The sequence below is a fragment of the Podarcis pityusensis genome, assembly GCF_964106645.2.
Source record: "Podarcis pityusensis genome assembly, chromosome: 3".
NCBI lineage: Eukaryota > Metazoa > Chordata > Lepidosauria > Squamata > Lacertidae > Podarcis > Podarcis pityusensis.
In genome coordinates this window covers 18640891-18658600 of record NC_138026.1, presented here as the reverse complement: position 1 = coordinate 18658600, position 17710 = coordinate 18640891, and the positions used below count along the sequence as shown (strand labels likewise).

General features: G+C 43.7%; 1 protein-coding gene across 1 annotated transcript in view; it reads left to right on the top strand.

The window, feature by feature from the left end:
• The window catches only part of HS1BP3 (HCLS1 binding protein 3), a 32427-nt gene extending 27839 nt beyond the window's left edge, over window positions 1-4588 (top strand). The window contains exon 7 of the mRNA XM_080999271.1: window positions 3669-4588. Within this exon, the coding sequence (XP_080855397.1) occupies window positions 3669-3897 (229 nt within the window). The 3' untranslated portion in view covers window positions 3898-4588. The remainder of the gene's footprint in view (window positions 1-3668) is intronic.
• The last annotated feature ends 13122 nt before the right edge of the window (window positions 4589-17710 follow it).

The window sequence follows — 17710 nt, the reverse complement described above, 5'->3', positions numbered from 1 at the left end:
AATGTCAACAGGCTAAACGATAGCCCGAGACCTTGATTTTCATTATCTGTAAATTGGTATCTGATCTAGCCCTTACTAAGAATTTGTATTTTTTTAACGCATGATGCAAATAACTTGTATATGAAGCCTGAGCGTTGAGGTGTATTCAGTGCTACGGTGTATCCAACAAAGTTGTCCTTTTGGTGCAAGGACTTCCTCTTGTGTAATGGGACTTCCCCCTTTTGTGCACCCTGTAAATCTGCTCTGGAGGGGTTTGGGAACCCCCATTGTATTTGTGGGGCACATGGTGCAAAGGGAGAAGGAGAGGAAGTTCTGTTGTACAAGTTGTTGGGTGAGCAGGATAAGTTCATTGGATGCCACCCTTAGGCCTCAGGATTCATAGTGAATGAGGTAGTATGCAACTTAGTTTTATTCAGAGTTAAACCCATTGGAATCAATGAACACGACTAAGTGAGGTCTATTGATTTCAGTGGGCCTACTCTGAGTAACAATACCCATTGTTAATAGTTTTGACCATTGTGGCACCAACCTTACTCATCATCTGTAGCACAACTCCTTATGGTCAGTTTTGGCTTAGCAATCATTTGCAGGTTAAAGGCATACAATAACATGATTTAGAATTTCAGGTGACTGGAATAAATTGCACACTATATTAGCAATCCGGGAGATTTTACGGACTCACATTTCATTAACTACAGGAATGCACTTGCATGCAGAATGTCCAGGCCAAAAGTCATGTTTTGAGTGATTTTCCGAAAGCTTTAATGATTACTTACTAATGTGAGTGGGGTGGGGGGTGGGGAATCCACTGTGTGAGGTCCCTTGGAATATGTGATTGTGGGCCTTCCTTTGTTTATACAAAGAGTACTTTTATTAACAAGTCACATCAGCAACACCTACCTTAATCTACTCGGAGGTAAAAATTTAGTTGCACATTGTGTCTTATGCACTGGCAACACATTTGATCTTCTAAGGCATGATGTCTTCAGGGCACAGCCTGATTTTTACTGGAGTGGAATATTTGAGAAGGAAGAACACACACAGTCATTAACTGCCATCTATTGTTTTTCTTCTGTCTCATCCCAGTAATCAAAGATAGACATTTTGTCTGTATGGGCAAAACACCACCTTATGCAACCTTTGAATTAAACATAAACCACTGCAATTTAAGAAAACATCAGACATTAAAAACATTCTGATACAGGGCTCCCTTCAGATTTCTTCTAAAAGTTGTGTAGTTCTTTATCTCCTTGATATCTGGTGGGAGGGTGTTCCACAGGGAGGGCACCACTACTGAGAAGGCCTTCTGCCTAGTTCCCTGTAACCTCTCTTCTCGCAATGATGAAACCGCCAGAAGGCCTCCGAGGAGCTGGGGGTGGAGATGTTCCTTCAGGTATACAGGGCCAAGGCTGTTTTTAGGGCAATAAAAGCCAGGACCAACACTTTGAATTGTGCTTGGAAATGTACTGGGAGCCAGTGAAGATCCTTTAGGACTGGTGTTATATAGTCCTGGCGGCCACTTCCAGTCACCAGTTTGGCAGCCACATTCTGGTTTAGTTGTAGTTTCTGAGTCAACTTCAAAGGTAGCCTCACGTAAAACACATTGCAGTAATCCAAGAGGGAGATACCAGAGCATGTACCACTCTGGCAAGACAGTCTGGGGGCAGGTAGGGTCTCAGTTGGCAGACCAGATAGAGTTAGTAGACAGCTGTCCTGGACCTGTGCCTCCATGGAGAGCTGTGAGTCCAAAATGACTCCCAGGCTGCGCATCTGGTCCTTCAGGGGCACAGTTACCCCATTCAGGACCAGGGAGTCCCCCACATCCGCCTACCCCTTGTCCACTAAAAACATTACTTCTGTCTTGTCGGGATTCAACCTCATCCATCATTATGCAGAATAGGGAAACGTGGTGTAGATTAGAACCACTCTTTTTTTCCCTGATCCCTGAGGTGTGACCGTTTGGTATTTTCTTACGACAAATATAATTGTTTCTTGCTCTCTTTTCAAATGGTGGTGGAGATGCTGAATCTTTGGAACTGGCAGGGCAACCAACTTCTTGTTTCTAGCTTATTTGACCTAATTAGAAAGTGCCGATGTTTTCCATGCAAACCCAGCTGCTATTAAACCATCACAGTATTATGACAAGAAGTTCTAACACATGCTTTCCTTTTTTAAACCAAACTTAACATATTTAAATTTAAAAATAGAATGTGGGTTTCTGTGCTCTTTATAAACCTTTAAAATTAAAAATAGACAGCAAACACCCATGTTTCTTTATAACGCTTATAAACAATGAGATACACTTTTTGTTTCTATTTCTTAAACTTTTCAGATACAGTGGTACCTCGGGTTACAAACGCTCCAGGTTACAAATGCTTCAGGTTACAGACTCTGCTAACCCAGAAGTAGTACCATGGGTTAAGAACTTTACCTCAGGATGAGAACAGAAATTGTGCGGTGGCGGCAGGAGGCCCCATTAGCTAAAGTGGTACCTCAGGTTAAGAACAGTTTCAGGTTAAGAACGGACCTCTGGAATGAATTAAGTACTTAACCTGAGGTACCACTGTAACTGCTTTGCCTCTTGTGTTCTATGCATAAAATATCAGAAAACATTGTTCTCTATTGGCCTGGGTTTGATGTACCTCATTCTTTCATAGGAGTCACGAGTTGTATCCAAAGTAGTGCTAAGTGTAATGGAAAACTTTTCCCCCTCATACCCCTCAATCTGTTCTTTCTTCTCAACCCTCTGGAGCGGATTTGGGGAAGGTGGGGGTGGGGAGAGAGGAGAAACAGTGGTGGATTTTGGAGTCTCAAATTTCAGCGGCACCGTGCGTGTTGCCAAAATTTGGTGCCTCTCACTTTCCGTTCTACACCATTGTTACAGCCCGGGCCTTTTTTCAGCCAGAGCTCACAGCTCTGGCACCTCTCTGGTGGGTGCCATTGCCATTCTAAGAGAACAAAGGAGAAGTTCGCGGTGAGCCCTGACACCTCTTTTTCTAGGAAAATAGCACTGGTTACAATGTCTCCAAGCCTCTGCACACAGTGTGACCAAACTGAAATCTGCACCTTGGAGAAGGTCCTTTGCACAAGCAGAAATCCTTCTGTGGATAGATTGAGGGCACTGGAAATAAGCCAATTATTTTTCGGGGTTTACGTGATAAAGTGAAGCTTGCGTGAAAGGTCTAACGTAGCAGCAGTACTCTTGTTCTGCCTGGCCTTTGGCTTGGAATCAACCTAATCCCCTACCCCTCTATCCTTTTTCCTTTCTCCTTCTGTGATGGAAATCCTATTTGAGGACTTCTTTGGCTTTTTTCCAGGCCCACGTAGGACCAGTCTGGATAGTTGGCCTTGGTGTAGATATGACGTTTTCATCCCCAAAAAGTTTTTGATTTGAGTTTCTACTGAAATGAGGCTGCATTTTAATGTCGTATTTTAATCTTGTTTTTAAGTTGTATTTTAATCAATTGTTTTATACCTGGTGTTAGCTGCCCTGAGCCCAGTTGTGGCTGGGGAGGGTGGGGTATAAATAAAATTTATATTATCATTATTATTATTATTTGTTGGTAAGGTTTTGAAGTAGAAGTTTCATCTTTAACCTAAAAATAAATATTCCCCCCCAATCGGAATAAGATTTGCTTCACGTCTTTGAACTTGTTCTTCCTCCTCAGAGTGGAAGAGGATTTTGAGAAGATGTGGAAACTAAGCTCCAAGCCCAAGCTACCACCTAAGCCAGCGTTACCAAAGAAGCCAGCAGTAACTGATGCAAACCCCCCATTCTCCTCAGCCCCCAAAACAAAGCCAACTGAAGTAAAGGCTCAGACCATGGGCGAAGTTGATATCCTCCAGTACATTCAAGAAAACGAATCTACCAGCAGTGAAGAACCAAGCCTGTTCTGAAACGCAGACTATGCCAGACTTTTCTTCAGGAAGAACTTCCACCAGCCTTCTGCATCTGGTTGGACAGAGCAGGCTTTGGCCCAGCACCCTCGGTTGACAGCTTGCCTGCTGGTTCATTATGGCAAAGAGAGCAGATTTGTAAGCAGCAAATCAATGAACGGCTTGTGTGTGTTCTGACCGCAGAGCAGCTGGGATCTGATCAAAGATGTCTTATGTTTGTTTTTTTCAGGGAGTTTCAAGAGCAAGGCTAGAATTTTGTTGAAAGTGAGAGTGCTATCTCGTTTTTTTGTTTTTGTTTTTTTGTACTACAGTTGTAGTTCAAACTGTTGGAATATGTTCATACAACATAATTGGGGGCAAATTGATTATTTGAGAGGTAGAGGGGATAAAGGGAGCAGACTTAGTAAGGTGGGTGAGTAAAGTAAAATAACTTTTTTTTCTTAATTGGAATTGTTTTAACTGCTTCTCCTTGTCCCTAGAATCAGAGAATTGTAGGGCTGGAAGGTATCCCAAGGGTCATCTAGTCCAACCCCCTGCAATCCAGGAATCTCAGCTAAAGCATCCATGACAGATGGCCATCCAAATTCTGCTAAAAACCCTCAAAGGAAGGAGAGTCCACAACCTCCTGAGGGATTCCGTTTCACTGTCAAACAGTTCTTAGTGTCAGAAGGTTTTTCCTGATGTTTAGTTAGAATCTAGAAAATATGCCAAAAAACCCCCTTCACCCCCTGGATTGATTGGCTACAGGGCACATACAGCATTTCCCCCCCAGACCCATATTGCCCCATATTTATGGTATTTATATGTGTAGATGGGGCGCGGGTGGTGCTGTGGGTTAAACCACAGAGCCTAGGACTTGCTGATCAGAAGGTTGGTGGTTTGAATCCCTGCGATGGGGTGAGCTCCCATTGCTCGGTCCCTGCTCCTGCCAACCTAGCAGTTTGAAAGCACGTCAAAGTGCAAGTAGATAAATAGGTACCACTCCAGCGGGAAGGTAAACGGCGTTTCCGTGCGCTGCTCTGGTTTGCCAGAAGCGGCTTAGTCATGCTGGCCACATGACCTGGAAGCTGTACACCGCCTCCCTCGGCCAATAAAGTGAGATGAGCACCGCAACCCCAGAGTCGGTCACGACTGGACCTAATGGTCAGGGGTCCCTTTACCTTTATATGTGTATGGGTTGTCCAAGTGCTTCTTCCTGAGAAGCGCTAGATTTTCTCTTCTGACCATAGTTTGTTGCGGTGTATTGGAGACTATGCTCAATAGCCCCCAGAGTTTCAGGAGCAGCTTGTTACGTAGCAGGAAAAGGGTGGAGGAATGTGGGAGTTTTGATCATGGCATCTGGTTTTTGTCTCTGCAGTTCCATTGCTAGGGCTAAGGTGCAGACTCCTTTTTACAAGCCGAAATTTTTGTATTTCTTGCTATCACTTTGGGGGAGGAGAGATTAGGTTGTATATGGAACAGTGTAAGCTAAAAGCCCCGTAAATCCATCTCTGCCAACGTTCACGAGCATTTTGTGAGTTTATTTAAAAGCTGCAGCTTTATAGATGTCAAGCCCTTGATATAGATGCTTATGCTATTTGTAAGAGGGTCAGGAAAAGGAACAGAAATATGACCTGTACCAATGGGTTCAAATTGCAAAAGAAGGGTTATTTTTGGACTAAACATTAAGATGAACATAATTTTAGGATTTTAAGCAGATGCCACAACTTAGTGGTGGATTTCTTCCAAGACATTCAACTAGATCAGGCATGGAGAATGCTTTGACCTTCCAGATGTTCCCATCAGTCCCAGCAAGCATGGTCAGTAGCCAGGAATGATGGGAGTTGTAATTGAACAAGAACCACCTCTCCCCATATGAACCGACCTCAACCCTGCAATCCTCATCTGAGGCCCATCTTCATGTGCCTCCACTGTCAGAGGTCTGGAGGGCAGCAACACAAGAACAGGCCTTTTCTGTGGTGGCTCCCCTCTTGTCGAATGCTCTCCCCAGGAAGGCTCACCTGATGCCTTCACTACATATCTTCAGGTGCCAGAAAAAAACATTCCTTTTCTCCCAGGCCTTTGGCTAATTAAGCAGTCTATGTGGCCTTTTAAACTTTGTGTGGTGGGGGTTATTGTTTTTCTTTGTTACTATGTTACATATTTTTGTGTTTTTATGTTGTAAACCAGCCTGTGATCCTTGGATGAAGAGCGGTATTGAAATTTAATCATCATCAACAACAACAACAACAACAACAACTGGAGAGCCAAAGGTTCTGCACACTCGAACGAGATGATTGCTTCCAACTCGATTCTATATTTTGATAATTCAGTTAGACAGCTGACGAAAGTGCTTTAAAATTGTTTTTCTCTTTTTATATGAACCTATCCTATGTCTTTCTCGTTCTCTCTTGGGTAACTGAGGCCCACAAAATAAATATCTCTTGGGGAGAAGTTAAGCCATATCAAGAGACTTGCCAAGCCAGTAAGTTTATCTCTGTTGCCTTTTGAATATACACCTGAATGAATGGAGGGGGAAATATTGAAGCACTTTAAATGAATTGTGTTTGTAATGCATAATGTTCATCATTCTGTTTTGAATAAAAGTATTAAGCACTATGAAAATTAAATATTCCCTCTTGAGATTTGAAAGACAAATAGCCCCGTAGATCAAATTATATGCTATTATATATTATAAGAGCAAATGAGCAGTGCAATTTAGATTGGGTCTATTAGACTGTTTAGTACCATCTTTCCTCTTTATGCACAGTGCAGTTTGTTTATTTATTCATTCATTTTTAAAGCATTAAAGGTAGAAATAGTATGTTTCATGCAGTACAGTACATAATGTTGACACTAAACCAATGTGCTGGAGTAAATAGAAACACTCTTGTGAATACAGATGGGTAAAGTAATGCATAGGAAAGATCTTGATTGCTGTGAACAGCTTCTGCTGCTTGTTCATACATATTCCTTAGGTGACCAGCCTGAAGCTTGGATCCTGTGGGCCAGTCTATGGCACAGAGTTTAGCCCACCCTCCTGCCTCCTACTCTTGCACTGCCCAGTCTACACCCCAGCTTAGTCAGGCAGAGGCAAATTTGGACCAAGACGCACATGGAACTATGGATTCAGCAAAGATTCCAAAGCAATCCTCAGTTGTAAAGTAGCTATTGTCACCTGGGAACTTAAGTTGTACAGCATCAGACCGTTGGTCCACCTAGTTCACTATTGTCTACACCAGTCCACCCAAAACTTGGTGTCTCCAGCTGCTTTTGGACTACAACTCCCATCATCCCTAGCTAGCAGGGCCAGTAGCCAGGGGTGATGGGAATTGGAGTCCAAAAGCAGTTTTTGAAACCCTTGTCTATACTGACAGGCAGCTGTTCTACAATGTTACAGGCCATAGCTGTCAACTGTCCCTTATTTGGCGGGAAACTCCCTTATCCTAGCACTGTGTCCCGCTGCTGTCCCGGATTGATGATGTCCCTTAAATTTCCTGGGTTTCATGCTCGCCCGGCTCGGGAGGGAAGCAGCGGCTTGGGGTCCTCCGCCTTGAGAGAGCAAGAGAGAGCACGCGCATGAGCTGCCACGTCTCTGTCTCTCCCTTTTCCCCCTCAGGGGCGTGTCATGAGGAGACGGGTGGCGGCGGGCGGGCAGCCCCTCTCTTGCGAGACTTCCGCTGTGCTGCCAGGGGAAGCCAGAGGCGCCGCAACCGCCTCAAGCCAGGCTCGTGGGCGGTGTGGACGAGAGTCTCCCTCCCTCCCTCTCTCTTGGGCGGGGAAGGGCCGATGGAACTCCTTGCGCTGGGACGACGGCAGCCCCGACGTGCTGCTTAGCATACCCTCCAACCAGCGCACCATCTTAATGTAGTGATTTCCCCCTCTGCATCCCTTTCATAACTCTATTTTTATAAATCATTTGTCTATCCATAGTTCAAATTTTTACTACAAGTTTTCTGTCAATCCTACCAATGTATGTAACTCTTTACAATAGCTTTTCAAATAAATTATAAACTTTCCCCATTCTTTATTAAAGAGGTCCTCCTCCTGGTTTCTAATTCTGCCTGTAAGCTTTGCCATCTCGACGTCGTTCATCAGTTTTGACTGCCACTCTTCTTTGGTCGGAGTTGTAAACCCTTAGGATCATCTAGTCCAACCCCATGCAAAACACAGTCGCAGCCAAAGCAGCATGGCTCCATTAGTGGCGGATTGATGTATAAGCTAAGCAAAATCCCTTAGTTTGGCTGCTGATCCCTTATTTTCAAGGCTGCTGGTCCCTTATTTTCAAATCTGTAAGTTGACAGCTATGTTACAGGCACGGGCCCTCCCAGCATACATGGAGATACGAGATGTTGAACCTGGCACCTTCTGCATGTTTGGTTTGCATCCAGCCCACTGAAATCAGTGGTTTAACCACTGGTTAGTTGGACAGTGTTAACTTTAAAAGGCACAGAAATCCTATCTTTGTCTGGCAAGCACATGTGCAAAGGAAAACACATGCAGAATGTTTTAGAATATGAAAAGAACAATACTTGTTATCTTTGAAGTGAATGGATCAGATGTATCCACCCAGAAATGCCAAGAGGTCATATCTTGCCCTCTTATTAAGTGAAAAATGCAAAGAGAGAAAAAATTTGCTCCAGAAGCATCACGCAATTGATTCATTGACTTAGAGCTATCAACACTGCTGGTGCTGGCCAGGTTTTTGAGAAATAATTAAATGAATCAAAGGTTCCATTTGCTCTCTGACTCTGTTGTGCTATTCCTTCTGTTTTTCTGTAGGCTCCCCACTTTTTCTTTTTCAGAGACCCAGGATTCTCCTGCATAAGAAACCACTGGGTTTGTTGACACAGTGTTTTTACCTGACGTATCCGATTTCTAAATAATTAGCCGTGTTGCGAAACGTGTGTGCTCTGACACGCCAAGTTTGAGAAGAGATCATAATAAGAAAGTGGTGAATGATCCCATCAAATGTGGTCAGCGAGGCTTATATCCACAGTTACACATCAACTGAAAGCTGGCAATGGATTATTAGTATGTGTGTCAAAAACAGCATCCCTACAAAGCTGGCAAGAAATGAACTGGCTAATGTTTGTTTTTATTAGCTAGGACATCAAACTAGATTAAGTTTGTTGTTGTCATAGTTAACAAATGTTCAGGATATTCTCTGTGCGTGACTGTGTTTCCTGCTCCTTGGAAGTAGGGAATTGCAAGCCAGATTTGGAGAATATGTTTCCTTGGAAGAATAGAGGATTGAAGACTTGTGTGTTTGTGTGTGGGTGTGGGTGTATATGTATGTGTGTGTCTGTGTGTATATGTATATATATATATCTGCAGGTAGGGTACATGGGAATCTAGCAAAATACAGGCACCCTACACCAGGGGTCAGCAAACTTTTTCAGCAGGGGGGCGGTCCACTGTCCCTCAGACCTTGTGGGGGGCCGGACTATTTTTTTTGGGGGGGGAATGAACGAATTCCTATGCCCCACAAATAACCCAGAGATGCATTTTAAATAAAAGCACACGTTCTACTCATGCCCAGGGGCCAGATCAGTCCCAATCGCCTTCTAAATCCTGCCCACAGATGGTCCAGGAATCAGCATATTTTTACATGCGTAGAATGTGTCCTTTTAATTAAAATGCATTTCTCGATTATTTGTGGAGCATACGAATTCATTTTTTTTTCTTTTTCTTTCCAAAATATAGTCTGAGGGACAGTGGACCGGCCCCCTGCTGAAAAAGTTTGCTGACCCCTGATCTAGAGAAATAAAGCCCCCAACCTATCTCTTTGTTTTGCACAACAGGCCAGCACCACACTGACACATCATTAAGGACTGCACACATTAGGCCATTAATTCATTCTCAAGTAGCAGGAGAAGCATCACTAAAATAAGTGGCATGTGCAGTGTTAGAGTTCTCTGAAGAGTGGAGCAAATATGTATTATTCCCAGCCCTGGGTTAGGATTGGGAAGCAGAGTGGCAGGCTGGTATAGAACACGGATAGCCAACACAGTGCCCTCAAGTCATTGTGACATACAACTCCCACCAGCCCCAGGCAGCCTGCTCAATTTTCAGGAATTAGAGGAATTGTAATCCAAAAGATCTGCAGGTCACCATGCTCTCTACCCCTGCTATAGAAGAAACGGCTGTAGTATTTTAAACTAAATCCCCATTGCAGTTTTAGATTAAAGGTGAGTCTTTGATCTTGAAGGCCCTTGATCTACAGCAGGGTTTCCCAAACTTGGGTCTCCAGTTCTTTTTGGACTACAATTCCCATCATCCCTGACCACTGGTCTTGCTTGCTAGGGGTGATGGGAACTGTAGTTCAAAAACTGCTGGAAACCCAAGTTTGGGAAACCCTAATCTACAGCCAAGGGATGTGGGTGGCGCTGTGGGTTAAACCACAGAGCCTAGGACTTGCAGATCAGAAGGTCGGCGGTTCGAATCCCCGTGACTAGGTGAGCTCCCGTTGCTCGGTCCCTGCTCCTGCCAACCTAGCAGTTTGAAAGCACATCAAAGTGCAAGTAGATAAATAGGTACTGCTCCGGCGGGAAGGTAAACGGAGTTTCCGTGTGCTGCTCTGGTTCGCCAGAAGCGGCTTAGTCATGCTGGCCAATAAAGCGAGATGAGCGCCGCAACCCCAGAGTCAGTCATGACTGGACCTAATGATCAAGAGTCCCTTTAACTTTACTAATCTACAGCCACAGATCAAAGATTGAAAGAATAGTGGAGACAGCAACCCCGATAACTGAGTGTTTTGAGTAAAGATGTAAAATCCTGATAATGAATGAAGTCAGACAATAATTCAGTGTGATGAAATACTTACCCATAAGCCATGATTTAAAATTTGTGACCAGACTCTTCGTAAACAGAGCCGTGCAAACAATGAGAAGTAGACTCCTCTAGGCCACTGTGGCAAATCTAATTGTTATCCATGGAATGTTTTAGAAAATGCTATCTTACCACATGTTTGCTGGCATGTTCCAACACACTTTCCAGTCGTAGTCTAATACAAATCCTGCCTTCTTAGCTTCTTTATCAGCTAGGGGTACTATGTAATTTCCCTGTTTACTGTGTTGCAATGTCTGGATGTAAGATAATGCATCTCATCGTCAGTGAAGTGTTGTCCAGTGTGGGCCATGTTGATGCGCTCAGAGATGACAACCTCAGATTTGATCCGGTAATCAAAGTCAGAAGGATGTCTGTTGAGAAGGATACAGTTCTCTTCCAAATGAGCATTTGCAAAAGGCATTTCTTTTCCCTCCCAATTATATTTCATTAAGTTTCAATATTTTTAACAATCAAAATACAATCACGTCTTTTATTTTTGTCATCTTCCCACCCCATTTTCAATGGAGTTGTTATTTCTCCCCTTCAGCTATCTTCTATCTATTAACTCATAATCACAATATTATAATCTAATTATTTCTGTTGCTCATGGCTCAAATCCTGCTCACGAGTTCATCATACTCTAATATTTCTTTAAGTAGTCCAAAAAAGGCATCCTTTCTTCTGTAAAACACTAATCATTAGATCCTCTTAATTTTGCTGTTAATTTTTCCAGTTCTGCATAGTCCATTATCCATTCATCTTTGGTAACAACTTCTTCCTTCCTTTTCAGTGCCTATACAATTCTAGCTGCTGCATAACATAAACAACTTTAACATATTTAGGGGGATTTCTGTCCCTATAATCCTTAACAAAAACACTTCAGGGTTTGTTAGTTTGTTTTTTGGTATACTCATTTTAACATTTTAAACATCTTTTTTTTTATCTCATCATATATCATTTCCCAAAATACCCTTGCATACTTATGATCCACCACCTATGAAATGTGGCAGAGCATTTGACTGCAAAAGGCTTTTCTAATAAGCACAGATTTGTCAAAACAATTGTTGAAATGTCAATACAGTGGTACCTCGGGTTAAGTACTTAATTCGTTCCGGAGGTCCGTTTTTAACCTGAAACTGTTCTTAACCTGAAGCACCACTTTAGCTAATGGGGCCTCCTGCTGCCGCCGCGCCGCCGCAGCACGATTTCTGTTCTTATCCTGAAGCAAAGTTCTTAACCCGAAGCACTCTTTCTGGGTTAGCGTAGTCTGTAACCTGAAGCGTATGTAACTTGAGGTACCACTGTACTACAAACCTGACAGAGTCAAAAGACCTAGGACTGCAACTCCCATCGCTATGTTGGCTGGGACTGATGGGAGCTGGAGTCTACAGCCTTTGGAAGATTGTCAAAGGCTGGAATATGCCATGTGTGGAATCTTGACTGTGGAGTTCAGGCTCCACATAGGCATTTGTGGCATTAACTGGTTGAGGCTGTAGCTCAGTGCCAGAGCACTTGCTCCAGATGTTATCGGGCTCCAGCATGGTTCAGGATGATAGAACATCTACTCCACCAACATCTGGAGGACCACAGATCCCCCACCCCATTCTAGACTTCCTTTAATGATTTGTTACAGCAGAATTGTTTGTGGCTGCTGGTGATAGCAAAGGCTGTAACTGTTTTAAATGTTTTAAACTGTTTTAAATGTCCTTTCATCTAGGCACCTGCTGCTTTTAATTCATGCCAAACAATCCCCGGCTGAGTTCATGGGGGCAAGTTTCAAATGCTTGTTCCCCATGGAAGAAGCAACATGATCTTTCTACCAGCAGCTGTTGTGGCAGACCGATGCTGCCAGACAGATCCGAGCACACTTGTGTTATGATGCCTTCAGACTCGGCCATCTCACACTCACTGTTTCATTGACTGGGTTTTATCCAAGTTTAGGCCTTCCTGCTGGTTAGGAGCCTACAGAGCTCTCTCTGAGGTGAAAGACTAAGCTGGAAGGGCATATAGGAAGGACTGTGGCTCTGTGACTACAGTTCAAGGTCTCAGCTTCCATCCCCAGCAGCTCCAGGTAGGACTTTGAAAGACTCCTACCTGAAACCACAGAGAGCACCGAGCAAGAGAAGACACAAATAAGAAGAAGAAACAAGAAATGGTACCCATGTAGAAAACAGAACAACAACAAAGATACAGTGGTACCTCAGGTTAAGAACTTACTTCATTCTGGAGGTCCATTCTTAACCTGAAACTGTTCTTAACCTGAGGTACCTGAGGTAACCTGAGGTACTTTAGCTAATGGGGCCTCCCGCTGCTGCACGATTTCTGTTCTCATCCTGAAGCAAAGTTCTTAACCCGATGTACTATTTCTGGGTTAGCGGAGTCTGTAACCTGAAGCGACTGTAACCTGAAGCATCTGTAACCCAAGGTACCACTGTACGTTACAAAAAGGGGGAGGGGGAACTTGTTGTTTTACTTAACCAGTCCTTAATCTAATATAGGTCTACGTGTTTTTCTTAGATCAAACTTTTCAATCCATTCCTGATTTAAAGAGTGCACTCTACCTTCCTCCCATACCAGGCCAGCAGGACTCCAGCAATGCAGACATTGACCAAGTATTAGCAGGAAACACTTTGAATTATAAGCAAGTTGTTGGTGGAAGAAGATCTCGGAGGACTGGTGCCAGTAACACCGGACTGGCATTCTGAGAGAATGTTTGGATAGCTTTTGATATCTTTGCTGCCTGGCCTCCCAAATAAACTAGAGTTGGCAGCAGGAATCTGGGGGCAGATGAAGAAATGTAGTTTCAGGCGGACAGTGGAATGGCATGACGTCAGCCTTTGGTGTCTGGTATCAAAGGAGCATACTATCACCTCCTGGGTGAAATCTTTTGTGGGCCCAGAGCCATCTCATGGTATGCCTGACACTTCAACACAAGGATGAGTAGAATGAGTAGTATGAGTCATGGCATGAGCTAGGATCCTTCCAGTTCTCAACCTGATTTCCCAAAATGGCCAATAGCAAAAGCTTCAGGGGGGAAAGTGTCATGAGAAAACATGGGAGCAGTTGTCCTGCTCCACCCTCTCTGGTGCCCTTGGGTGCTCTAAGGATGGGAAATAAGTACTTTTTCAAGGATTGGGGATATTTTCTTCTTCATGGTCAAGAATGGAGGAACCAAACATTGTAGTAAACAGAAGAGGTTCCATGAAATACTTTGGCTATTCCTATTTATTTTTTCTGGCTATTGTCCCTGGCAAATCACTATTCCCATAGCGTATTTGGGGGATATTTTGAAGAGGGCAATCCCTATCATTAGGTATACAGTGGTGCCCCGCAAGACGAATGCCTCGCAAGACGAAAAACTCGCTAGATGAAAGAGTTTTCCGTTTTTTGAGTTGTTCTGCAAGACGAATTTCCCTATGGGCTTGCTTCGCAAGACGAAACGTCTTGCGAGTTCTTGCGAGTTTGTTTCCTTTTTCTTAAAGCCGCTAAGCCGTTAATAGCCGCTAAGCCGCTAAGCCGTTAATAGCCGCTAAGCCGCTAAGCCGTTAATAGCCGCTAAGCCGCTAATAGCCGTGCTTCGCAAGACGAAAAAACCGCAAGACGAAGAGACTCGCGGAACGGATTAATTTCATCTTGCGAGGCACCACTGTAGTAAGGTAGCCACCTCAGGTGGAAGATTCTGAGTAGTGGTGTGACAAGCATTCTTCTAACCAGTGCTTTTTTTCTAAAAAATATATTTAGGGGTACTCTGATTTTCCCACTTGTTATGTACTGAAGTTCTCACCCTGGGCCAGCAGGGGGATACTGTAGATAGTTTTCACTCAGGTCCACATTTGCAAATTAGGAATTGCAATTGACAATTGAAAGTGACGTTCAGTGATTGGATAGTTACAGAAAGTTGTTACTGTTGCGTTGTAGTGGAGCTCTATACAAGCCGGCTGGCTGAACCCTTCAGTTCAGTTCAGTTCTGGCCTGTGCATAAACAAGAGCTGTTTGAAGAATCGCTGTGTTGTCTGATATGTTCACCCACAACTTAACATTACTCATACTGAAATACTTCCCCTCAATGAGGCCAAACTTAGCTTCACAAAATGTTTAGGGGTATGTGTACCCCTGTGTACCCCAGAAAAGAAGCACTGCTTCTAACTACCAGTTCCTGGGAATTAAATAGATATTGAATTATTGTCATAACTCCGCACAACAATTTTCTGACAAAAGTCATGCCTCTGAGATAAAAGTAGCCATTTCTGTGGTGCTGAACAAGAATATGACAGCAAAGACGCAAAACTGGCTACCGTTTCTTAGAGATCCGCAGTAGATTATTATTTTCATTTTTTTAATCGAATAATGTTATATTGATAACTTTATTATAAATTTGATCTATTGTAAAAGCACACACAAGGCAAACCTATCCATGTCTACTCAGATGTAAGCCCCATGAGATCAATGGGACTTGCTCCTAGGTAAATGGACATGAAACTACTTCCAAAAGATGGTAGGCTCTTGCAACTTTTTCTCGCAGAGGGCAATTTGATGTATTGTTCCCAGAAAATAAGTTAGGACTTGACTATTTAAATTACAAGCTCCTCTAATGAATGTGCGAGCTTCTGAGCTTTATAGACCTTTAAATTATAGCGCTGCCTTTTTGTTAGTCTGGAAAATTGGGCAAACTAAGCACTTTCATGCATCTCTATTCTCATCTAAAAGAAGCAAATTCACACTGATCACACTATGTTTCGCTGAACTCTGGCATAGCTTGTCGTCTTCCCTCCTTACTTTACACTTATTTTATTTTTGTTGTTTGGCAAAAGGTATATACTGCTTAGTCAATAAAAAACAAACAAATCTCTAAGTGGCTTGCAAACAACAACCTAAATAGTAATTAGAAATACTAATAAAAGCAAAGGACGTGGGTGGCGCTGTGGTCTAAACCACTGAGCCTCTTGGGCGTGCCGATCAGAAGGTCGGTGGTTCGAATTCCTGCGACGGGGTGAGCTCCCGTTGCTTGGTCCCTGCTCCTGTCAACCTAGCAGTTCGAAAATATGCCAAAAAAGTGCAAGTAAATAAATAGGTACTGCTCTGGCAGGAAGGTAAATGGCATTTCCGTGTGTTGCTCTGGTTTTGGCGTTCTGTTACGCCAGAGGCGGCTTAGTCATGCTGGCCACATGACCTGGATAAACTGTCTGTGGACAAACGCCGGCTCCCTCAGCCTGTAAAACAAGATGAGTGCTGCAACCCCAGAGCTGTTTGTGACTGGACTTAACTTTCAGGGGTCCTTTACCTTTAATAAAAGCAACAAGAAAAGCAAATTGTATCTCTGGCATTTCTACTTGGTAGGTGATGAGAAAGCCCCCTGCTTAGGACCTTGGAGAGCAATTTGTAATCAAAATAGGCAAAACAAGGCCAGGTGAACAAAATGTCCTGACTTGGTACAGAGACCCTTCCCATCTTCCTATTTATCATCTCAAGCCACAAATCCGAGAGCGGATGCATGCATTTTGGCTGCGGAAATCCTCGCCTGTTTCATAAAGCTTTTCGTTGTCCCTGTCCCCAAATGCAGGTGGAGCTCTTGTAACACTAATAACTGTTCATACAGTCCTTGGCGAAAAGGGGGTTAAATAACAGTCTGGAATGGAAAGGACTCCTGGTGTTACAGCACTGTTACAAATGCCAGCAAACTAGATTCAGAATCAGACCTGTCTCTCCCTGCTCCCCACCCAAAACAGGTTTACAAAAATAATTGTTCAGCTTGGCATATTTGCTAATGGAGGTTGGCATCAGACGTCTGAACAGGAGCAGCACCCTGCTGGTATTAACCAAAAAGAAGACATAACTGTCTTACTGTGTTTTCATTTGTTGGAAACCACCCAGAGTGGCTGGGGCAACCCAGTCAGATGGACTGCAGACAAACAAAGAAACAGATTATGTTTACCATCAGCTTATGATATTGCTAATCAGGTCAGTAGAGGGAACAGAATGTCCCATTGCTGCTTCAATGTATAGTTGCGAAAAACAACAACAAATTTTCAGTGCATATGGGTGTCATGTGTATTCTAATTTGTATTGTGGGGTATGTGTGTATAACTGGAGGGTGATTACCCAAAGAGAGCCAGTGTGGTGTAGTGGTTAAGAGCGGTAGTCTCGTAATCTGGGGAACCGGGTTTGAGTCTCCGCTCCTCCACATGCAGCTGCTGGGTGACCTTGGGCCAGTCACACTTCTTTGAAGTCTCTCAGCCCCACTCACCTCACAGAGTGTTTGTTGTGGGGGAGGAAGGGAAAGGAGAATGTTAGCCGCTTTGAGACTCCTTAAAGGGAGTGAAAGGCGGGATATCAAATCCAAACTCTTCTTCTTCTTCTTCAAAGTGAAATAAGATGGTACAGCAATGCAGCAGTGAAGGCGAATAGGTGGGAGTTAGTTTGCAAAATTGTGAAATGCAAACCCTAGTTTGTAGCTAGGTATACGCACCTGGAAGCATTCAAAATCAGTTTCAGTGAGCAGCTCCAAGACCAGGGGTCAGCAAACTTTTTCAGCAGGGGGCCGGTCCACTGTCCCTCAGACCTTGTGGGGGGCTGGACTATATTTTGAAAAAATATATGAACGAATTCCTATGCCCCACAAATAACCCAGAGACGCATTTTTAATCAAAGGACACGTTCTACTCATGTAAAAACATGCTGATTCCCGGACCATCCACGGGCCAGATTTAGAAGGCGATTGGGCCAGATCCAGCCCCTGGACCTTAGTTTGCCTACCCATGTCCTAGACTATCAAATATGTGATTTGCATCTTATGCTGATGCCACCTCCAGCCCATGAGAGGCCCCCTTTCACAAACCAGTAACTTTTCAGGAAGGCAATTTAAATGTCTCCTTGCACTTGTCAAGGAGCAAAACTGTTTAATGAAAGGAAAGGGTGAGCTGTGAATTGCCCAAAGGGAGGCTGGGAACAGAGTCGGAGCTAGCTGCTTTGGCACCTGGAGAGGTGCACAAGCTGTGCACCTGGG